At 41.4% G+C, this 10186-nt stretch overlaps 1 protein-coding gene across 1 annotated transcript in view; it reads left to right on the top strand.

Moving 5' to 3' along the window:
* IQCK (IQ motif containing K) overlaps window positions 1-10186 on the top strand; it is a 248949-nt gene continuing 238763 nt past the window's right edge. The window contains exon 1 of the mRNA XM_007954737.1: window positions 1-157. Within this exon, the coding sequence (XP_007952928.1) occupies window positions 1-157 (157 nt within the window). The remainder of the gene's footprint in view (window positions 158-10186) is intronic.

Genomic DNA, 10186 nt, shown 5'->3' on the forward strand with positions numbered 1-10186 from the left:
ATGGGCCTGCCTGAGGAGTCACCCGGCTCCCCCGAGTCATCGGTCCCCATCAGAACTCCGGTGCCCATCGTGTCGCCCATATCCCCCGAATTGCCAGTGTCTCCGGGGCATGTCGCGGAGCCGCCTGACAAGAACCTGTGGGTGCAAATCTGCGAGGGTAGGCGTGCTGCCGGACGAGAGGGGCGGGAGCCGAGCGGGCTGCGGCTCCTCAGCGCCTGCTGTTTGCCAGGCGGCTAGGCTGATGTGTGTGGTTATGCTTTGTGAGGGTCAGGGTCCCCATTTTCCAAGAGGCTTGCCTGAAGTTAAAGGCAGGGGGTGGCGGGAATCCAAAAAACCAAACTTACTGCCGTACAGTCGGAGCGACTCATAGCGACCCCTTCTTCTGTTTCCGACCCTTAGGAGCTCTAGTAGCATAGTGCCTAAAGCACTTGACTGCTCACCAGAAGGCTGGCGGTTCAAACCCACCAGCCACTCCTCGGAAGGAAGGTTGGGCAATCCTACTTCCGTAGTGATACTGCCTCGGAAACCCAAGGAGGGGTCGCTATGAGTCGGGGCCGACTCCACGGCAAACAACAACATCACTACTTAAGTAGATTGCCCAACCCGCCTTCCGAAGAATGTTCCGAAGAATGGCGGGTTTGAACCGCCAGTTGAGTCAACTGTTAATTTATAGCAAAAACTCAGTAAGTGTTACCTACTTTAAAGTAAATTTTTTTTTTAACCCCCTCCGTTAGGCTGTGAACACCTTAAGATCAGGAATGCAGGTTTTTTCTTCTTGTAGCCACTTTCTCTACCTCGGCTGTCTGAAACAACTCAAACCAAACCAAACTCACTGCCATGCAGTCTTTTCCCACTCATAGCGACTTCTGAGGCTGTAAATCTTGACCGAAGTAGATTCCCTGGTCTGCCTTCTGCAGAGCAGGTATTGGGTTTGAACTGCTGACCTTCTGGTTAGCAGTCAAGTGCCTTATCTACTACACCACCAGAGCTCCTTCATAGAACACTAGCTACTTGTTATTGAGCACTTGAAATGTGGTTATTGCAACCAAGGAACTGCATTTACAATTTTTATTTTAACAAATTTAAATAGCCACATGTGGCTGGTGCCTAATGTAGCTTACAGTGCAGGTCACTAAGTGGTTGTTGAATGCAAGAAGAATGAATGTACCAGTATCTGAAGGCACAGTAGAAGGACACAGAGTGAAGAGGTGAGAGGTGGGAATCCAGGGGAAGGGAATAGTCTATTTCATCTCCCACCCAGTGTCTGAATTCCTTCTCCAGCATTACATTGCATTACATCCAGAAAAATATGTTTTGTTTTTGGATGTTCTCTTTGTAACTTCCACCTTTGGTTCTTGCTCCCGTACTGCTAATTACTCTTCCACAAAGAATAATTGCTTCAGATATTTGAAGTAGTTACTTTGCCTGCTTTTTCCCCAGAGCTTTCACTTTTCCAAGCCAAACAACTCTTCCTGATATAATGGCATGTTGTTAAGCAAACTGCTTCACCACATCAATTAAAAGGAGGTAATTATTATACAGAGGAATCCTGGTTGCACAGTGGTTAAGCTCTCAGCTGCAAATAAAGGAAGAGTTGGCGATTTGAACCTACCAGCCGCTCTGTGGGAGAAAATTTTGACAGTCTGCTTCTGTTAAAAATTACAGCCTTGGAAACCTTATGGGGCAGATCTACCCTGTCATTATGAGTCAGATTTGACAGCTATGAGTCAGAACTCCACAGCACACGATAATCATTATACCTAAAGAGCCTTGATAGTGCAACAGTTAAGTGCTCACTGAAAAGTTGGTGATTCGAACCCACCAGCCACTCCAGAGGAGAAAAGATCTGGCAATCTGTTTTTATGGAGATAAGTCCTAGGAAAGCTGATGGGGCAGTTTTATTCTTTCATACAGGGTCACTGTGAGTCGGAATTGACTCAATGGTGCACAACAGCAGTCATTATACCTAAAAAACATTCAGCTGCTAAGCAGAAGGTTGGCAGTTCAAACCCACCCAGTGGTTCCATGGAGAAAAGGCCTGGTGATCTGCAGCCATGAAGATTATAGCCAAGAAAATCCTATGAGGCAGTTCTGTGAGTTGAAGTATACTCAAAGGCACCTAATAAAACAATAACAACAACCTACCTCACAGCGCTGTTGTGAGGACTGAATAAAAGAATGTATGTGAAGGTGCTTAGCACAGTGCCTGGCAGTTAGTACCCACTGCCATCAAGGCATTGTTGTTGTTGTTGTTGTTGTTATGTGCCGTCAAGTCAAACCTGACTCATAGCGACCCCTCCTTGGGCTTCCGAGGCAGTATCACTACGGAAGTAGGATTGCCCAACCTCCCTTCAGAGGAGTGGCTGGTGGGTTTGAACCGCCAGCCGTCTGGTTAGCAGGCAAGTGTCTTAGCCACTGTGCTACCAGAGCTCCCCCAAAGTGCAGAGTAGAACTGCCCCATAGGGTTTCCAAGCCTATAAATCTTTACAGAAGCAGACTACCTCATCTTTCTCCCTCAGAGCAGCTGGTGGGTTAAAACCATCTACCTTTTAGTTAGCAGCTGAGTGACTGCCTTTACCATTGTACCATTAGAACACCTTAATAGCATTTAGTAGGCATTAGTAGGTACTCATTACTGTTGGCAAACATGCTTTGTGTTCTGTTTTAGTATCATGGAGGGATTTTTTTTTTTTTTGTCACATAGGCCTATAGGGAGAAAGGGTTTTGACATTCTCTGAAAACAGTGGATTGATGCCACTTATAAAGTGATAGAGTTACAAAATAAGTTAATGAGGTCAAAGATAATTATATGGGCACTGTGATGATTCTAGCAACCTAAAGGAGTAAAACCAATTTGTAAAGCAAACAGTCTAACGAAAGCAATTTTCTATACAAATGTAGTGAGTAAATATATTTTCTCACCATAAACATTGAAAAAACAGACTTTGCAGGAATCCCATATTTGAGGTTAAGAATTACATTCCATTTGAATATTTCCATTTAAAAAGGAATTTCTCACAGTAAACAGACCTTCCAGAAACTCAATTTCATGAAGACAAGATACAGAATAGGTAAATATGGCAGAGTGGTTAAAGCATTTGGCTGCTGACCAAAATGTTAGCAGTTTGAACCCACCAGCTACTCTATGGAAGAACGGTAAGGCAGTCTGCTTCCGTAGAGATTTACAGCCTTGGGAAACCTGTGGGGCAGTTCTGCTCTGCTTATAGGGTTGCTGTGAGTCAAAATTGACTTGCTGGCAGTGAGTTTGATTTTTTTGGTTTTAGCCTACCTGGTTATTGCTCATTGATTTTTTGGGCATTTTGTTTTTTGCTTTTTTTTTTTCAGTGCCTTTACGATAATTATTTGTAACTATTCTTTAGCTTTGTACCTTATCTTTCCAGTGACACCTAGCCCAAGGCTTTGTATTCTCAAAAGCTCTTAGATTTGTATTAATAAACTTTTCCTGCCAAATAAATTTTATAGTGGACCTATAATTTTATAATAACCAAAACTATTCAAAATTTTGGAGTTTTGTTGTGTTGTTTTTCGTTAGATACCTTTGAGTCAGTTCTGACTCATAGTGACCCTGTGTGCAACAGAACGCAACACTGCTTGGTCCTGCTCCATCCTCACAGTCGTTGCTGTGTTTGAGACCATTGTTGCAACCACTATGCCAATTCATCTTGTTGAGGGCCTTCCTATTTTTTTGTTGACTCTGTACTAGAACAGAGGAATTCTGGTGTGGTTAAGGTCTTTGGCTACTAACAAAAAGGTCAGTGGTTCAAACCCACCAGCCGCTCTGTGGAAGAAAGATGAGGCAGTCGTCTTCTGTAAAGATTTATGGCCTTGGAAACCCAGTGGGAGTTGCTGTGAGTAAAAATCAACTCAATGGCAGTGAGTTTAGTTTGGTTTGGAGTCTACCTTAGCAAGTACAATGTACCCAAGGACTGCTCCCTGCTGATAGCATGTTGAAAGTACATGAGATTAAGTCTCACCATCTTTGCTTCTAAGGAGCATTCTGGCTGTATTTCTTACAAGACAGATTTGTTCTTCTGTCAGTCCATGGTGTATTCAGTATTTTCCAGCAACACCATAATTCAAATGCACCAATTTTATTTTGGTCTTTCTTATTCATTGTCCAGCTTTTGCATGTATCTGAGGCATCTGAAAATACCATGCCTTGGGTCAGGTTCACCTTAGTCCTCTAGGTGATGTCTTTACTCCTTAACACTTTTGCAACAGATTTGCCCAGTGCAATCAAGACGTCGTTTAATTTCTTGACTGCTGCTTCCCTGGGCATGGATTGTAGATCCAAGTAAAATGAAATGCTTCACAACTTCAATCTTTTCTCTGTTTATCATGACATTGCTTATTGTTCTAGTTGTAAAGGTTTTTGTTTTCTTTATGTTGAGGTGTAATCCATACTTTCCTAAGAATCCCTTTTTTGTCTCGGTTGGGAGAAGTGCTCACACTGCTTCCCACAGCTCAGCCCTCCATGTCTGGTTTGATACCATCTAACATACTTTCTCTCTGACAGCTTTAACTTCTCTGCTGGCTTTTCCCTCCAGTCACCCTCTGGTCTGTCATTTTAGAGAAAACCTCTCCCTTAACCCTGTATCTATCTTCTTCTAGCCTCTGTCCAACCCTCTTCTGTCTTAGGAAGTCCTCTTCATTTTCAGCAAGCCAGGTTGTGTCATCTGCATAGCGCAAGTTAGTGAGTCTTTCTCCAACCCTGATGTTTCATTCTTCTTCATATAATCCAGCCTCTTGGATTATTTGTTCAGCATACAGATTAAGTATGATAAAATGATACCACCCTGATGCACATGTTCGCAATATCCCCTTGTTCTGTTCAAATGTATATGTATAGTCTATGTATAGGTTCTTCATGAGCTTAATTAAGGAATTCCCATTCTTCTCAAGGTTAATCATAATTTGTTATGATCCACACAGTTGAATGCCTTTGCATAGTCAGTAAAACACAGGTAAGCATCTTTCTGGTATGTCTGTTTTCATCCAAGATCCGTCTGACATCAGTAGTAACACTGCTGCTATTACTCTCATCAACATCTTTTTTATTCCCATTGGGTCATCATGTAATCACTCCAAATGCTTTATTGCATCAACCCGCAATGCTGTTGAGCATTGTAATATCTTGTCTCTTCATTCCACCTGCCACATACCAACATGGATCAATTCTGAGTTGATGGTTGCTCCTTTAGCAGAGCAGCTGAGCACAGCTGCAGAAAAATGACAGTGCCTGCTATCAGTGCCCACAAGTTTTTACCACACGTCTCAAACATTCTGTGATACCACTTGGTGGACATCAGAGGCATTCACTGAGAAGAGGCAGGTGATTGCAGAGTAGGAAGGAAATCATGCTTCTTTACTCCCAGGACCGTGTTCGCATCTGCACATAGCCGTTTTTGAATCCCTCTTTGTTTCAGTTGGGAGAAGTGTTTACACTGCTGCCCATAGCTCAGTGCTTTGATACCACCCAAGCTGCCTTCTCTCTGACATCTTTAACATCTCTGCTGGCTTTTCCCTCCAATCACCCGCTGGTCTGTCATCTTAGAAAAAATCTGTCCCTTAAACCTGTATCTTCTTCTAGCCCCTGTCCATCCCTTTTCCTGTCTTAGACAAGCTTCTGGAAAGAATATATTACCCTTGTTCACACCACTTTCATTCCCATTCCCTTATCAACTCATTGAAGACTTCTTTATCACTCCAGTGAAATTATTCTTGTTCAGTCAACAACTTATTCAGTCAACAAATGTCTACCTTATGCCGTGAGTTGTTTTAAATGCTGGGCCAGGCCTGGTTCCAGGCACTGTTCTAGACTCTAATAACTTATTCTCTATTTCAGTGAATGTTACTGTCAGTCAGTTGCCCAGTCCGGGAGCCTGGGAGTCATCTTACATGCTTTTCTTTCACTTTCCATGATACCCACCATTCATTTGCCAGTCCCTGTAGATTCTACCTGGTTGTAATCTTCCATAACACCCCTCCCTGTCTGAATCCTCATATCTGCTGCCTTAGATCAAGCCTTTGTTCTTTGCTGATTATTTGTAGCCCCTTAATTAGAGCAGGCATCTGACACTGTGCTGTGACCTACAATGATTCTTATAGCTTTTGTGATAAATAAAGGTCCCTTTCCCCATCTAACTTTATCACATCTAAATCATTTATGGCAAACATTTATTGAGCTGTTCTTTATGTGCAGGCCCTGGACAGGTGCTTTACTTATCATTGAAACCTCCTAGAAATTCACTGAGGATTTTGCCTATTATACAAATGAGGACATTGAGAGTTTCTGAGATCAGGAAACTTGCCTAACTGGCAGAACGAAGCTACAACTCTATGAGCCCTTAAGCACAATACCAGGATGCTTCAAGATATGGGCTGGGAATGCATCAGAACATCAGAATCTCCTGGATACTTATTAAAATATAGATTCCTGTGCTCTTTCCCAACCTGATGAGTTGAATCCTTGAGGGGCAAGTTCCTAAGCTCTGTATTTTAAACGACCTATGCACTGGTTCCCTATACTGTGCGTGTACTTTAAGCCACGCTAAACTCTTCCTCCAATGTGTTCCTGTTCCACTCCTCTGCACTTTTGCTGAGCTTTGCCTATTACTGGAATATCTCTGCCTTCTTCTCATCTGTTTATCTTTTAAGATTCAGCCCAAGTTGCCTTTCTTCTGGAAACCCTTCCATAATTCCTCAGGATGATTTAGAAGCCTCTTTGCTTTGTTCCTCCCAGAGTTCTGGGGGCAGCCCCTACAGCAGCACTTTCCCATCTCATAACCATTGGTTTACTAGTCGTCTCCCTCACCAGAACCTAAGCTTTTCTGCCCTATTAAACTTTCCCTGCAGCACATTGTACAATCCCTTATGTAGATATGCATGCTAGATGCTCATTATTCACTTCCAGCTTCTACCTTCTTGGTTCCTACCCTTCCAGTAGACCACTCTTGGTAGTTGTTGCATTTAAATTGCTATTTTAGCTAGGAACACATTCTGTTGCAGATAACAGATAGCCTGACTAATAATGGCCTAAGGAATGAAGACATTTAATTATCTCATAGGTATGAAGATGAGAGGTTCCAAGTTTGGTGCAGGGGCCCCACCATGCCAACAAAGGTCCAGGCTCTTTCTGGTTGGCCCTCTCAGAGTGTTGCCTTGGTTGTGTCCAAAGAACACCCTCTCACTTGTTCTTACATTATGCTCATTTAATGTGCATGTAACAGATTAAATTCTCCTAACCAATCTATTTTACCAAATTAGGTATTTAAAAATTGTAAACACTTTAATCTACATATATAAATTTACTATGTCTGATTTTCTTAAGCATTTCTAATGCCAAACAGGACAGAAATTTTTCTAAGCACCTAAGCAGCTCTTAGAAATATAATGAAACAAACCTATAGATTTGGCAAATCAAGTTGTTTAAAGAGTTCTGTACTCTTTACAATCTTAATCAAATTCTTTAATGCCTTTCAACGTAGGTACCAGTAATCAATTGTATATTTCAAGTTGAAATCACAAGGTGAAACTGACAAATTCTCAAGTAATCCACATTCTTTTAAACATTACAGAGGCTTTAAATTATAAATATATCAGATGTCCCATACTTCTCCATAATCATCCCAACTGTATATCTTTTGTGGTATATGATGAAAAAGTTTGTATCTTTTCCATCAAATTTGAACCCCTAGAGAGATTCATTGAGAAGAATATATAAATAAATAAGAAAATGCAAATAAAAATAAAATTTTTAAATATGTATTAGGTTGCTAATAGTGATTTTGAATTGAATTGTCCTCTGAAAAAGTATGTTGAAGTCATTATCTTGAGTTCCTGCGAACATGACCTTGTTTGGAAATACGGTCTTTGAAGATGTTAATCAGGTTAACACAATGTCGTACAGGGAGTAGAATTCTATGTGACTTGTCCTTATAAAAGAGGAGACAACACACAAGAGACAGGGAGATAGAGGGAGGATGCCATATGATGCTGCAGCTGCAAGCCAAGGAGTGTCTGGAGCTACCAGAAGCTGGGAAAAAGTCGTGGAACAGTTTCTGCCAGCACCCTCAGAAAGAATTGGCACAGCCCTGATTTGGATTTCTGGCATCCAGAAATGTAAAATAGTAAATTTCTGTTTTCATAAGCCATTCAATTTGTGGTGTCTTGTTATGGCAGCCCTAGGAAACTGAACGGGCAGTCTCATTATTAACAGTGTAAATTGTTGTAATCTTTTTGGTGAAAAATTTGACAGTGTCCAAATATTAAGTTATATTTTCCTTTGATAGAAAAATTGTGCATCTAAGAATTAATCCTACAAAAATACCCGTATTTGGATCAATGATATGTGTACAAGGATTTTCATCACAGCATTGTTTGTAATAATGACAAATTGGAAACTACGCACATGCCCACCAAGAGTACACTGGTTAAATAAATATGGTACACCCATATATGTACCAGTATTGAAAGAGGTCTAAAGAGTCAACACCTAGCACACAAACTGGTTCATAGTAGGCTCTTGAAAATTGTGCATGAGTGGATACATAAAGGATTAAGAGTAGCTTGTTGAACTGTATTGTGATATTCATTCATTCATTCTGCAAGTAGTTGGGGGATAATGGTAAACGCAAATAGACCTGGGTCCTATCCTCATAAAACATACAATCTACCAAAAGAGACTGTTTTTGACTGGTGTGTGTGTTTGCGTGTGTGTATGTGTGTGTGGTTTAGGGGAAAGTTTACAGAGCAAATTGTTTTTTGACTCAGCAGCTGGTACACATTTTGCAACATTCATTGCAATCTGAACAGTGTAACGGCACTTTTCAAGCTTCCTCATGATTCATTAAATTTTACAAATTTCAAGTAAAGGTAAAACTGATCTGCGTTATGAAGAAAAGGGAACAGTGTTATATACAGATTTGTATTTGGGTGATCTGGCCTACTCCAAGAGATATACGATAAATAAATGTGTTGGTGTATTATATGCATATGTTAGTGACTGCATGGGAGAACATTTGGTTGGATCTATGTCAACTATAACAGTGGTTTAGAACTGGAATGGGATTAAGTGTGACTTTTACTTTCTAGATAATACATCTCTACATGATATGTAATTTTCACACAATAAGCATATATTGCCTTTGTTATCAAAGCTAAAAATATTTCTATTTTAAACCCAAATGAGCAGTTTTCATACTATATTGGTGATTCTCAAGGCAGTGGGAGAAGGGCAGGGGTGGTGAATTTACATGTTTGTATGAGAGGGAAAAAAATGGAAGAGTTACAGCTGGTGTGGTAAGCAGAATTCTAAGATGGCTCTCAAGATACCTGCTCCCTGGAGTACATGGCTCCTAATTGTTCAAACAAACATTAATCTTGCTGTGCAGGGATTTTCCAGATGTAATTAAAGTCCCTAATCAGTTGACTTGAAGAGATTATCATGGGTGGTCCTCTCTCAATAAGGGGAGCTCTTAAAAGAAGTCAGAGAGATTTTAAGCAGAAGAGACTCCTTGCTGGCCTTGAAATAGCAAACAACCATTGTGAACTTCCTGTGGAGGAGGCCTTGTGGCAAGGACCTGAGGGTAACCTCTAGGAGCTGAGATCAGTCCCTGGCTAACAATCAGCAAGAAAGTGGGACTTCAGACCTATAAGCACAAGAAATTGAATTCCACCATCAACCAGTGAGCTTGAGAGAAGACCCCCAGACCCCAAAGGAGACCACAGCTCTTGCTGACACCTTGATTTCGTCCTAATAGACTCTGACCTGTATGTATCTGGACGCTGGGCCCATGGGAACATTAGTTGATGAATTTCTATTGTTTTAAGCCACTAAGTTTATGGTAAATGTGTTAGGCAACAATAGGAAATTTATATAGCTGGTATGTTGTTGTTGTTATGTGCCGTCCAATCGGACTGACTCATAGCGACCCCTCCTTAGGCTTCCGAGGCAGTATCACTAGGGCAGTAGATTGCCCAACCATCATTCCAAGGAGTGGCTGATGGGTTTGAACCGCCAGCCTTCTGTTTGGAGGCAAGTGCCTTAGGCACTATGCTATGAGAACTACAGCTGGTATGTTGTTGTTTTTGTTGTTAAGTGCCATCGAGTTATTTTTGACTCATAGCGATCCCATGCACAGCAGAACGAAACACTGCCCGATCC

Source organism: Orycteropus afer, unplaced genomic scaffold, assembly GCF_000298275.1.
Source record: "Orycteropus afer afer isolate SDZICR_OR568_19922 unplaced genomic scaffold, OryAfe1.0 scaffold00470, whole genome shotgun sequence".
In the NCBI taxonomy this organism is placed as follows: Eukaryota; Metazoa; Chordata; class Mammalia; order Tubulidentata; family Orycteropodidae; genus Orycteropus; species Orycteropus afer.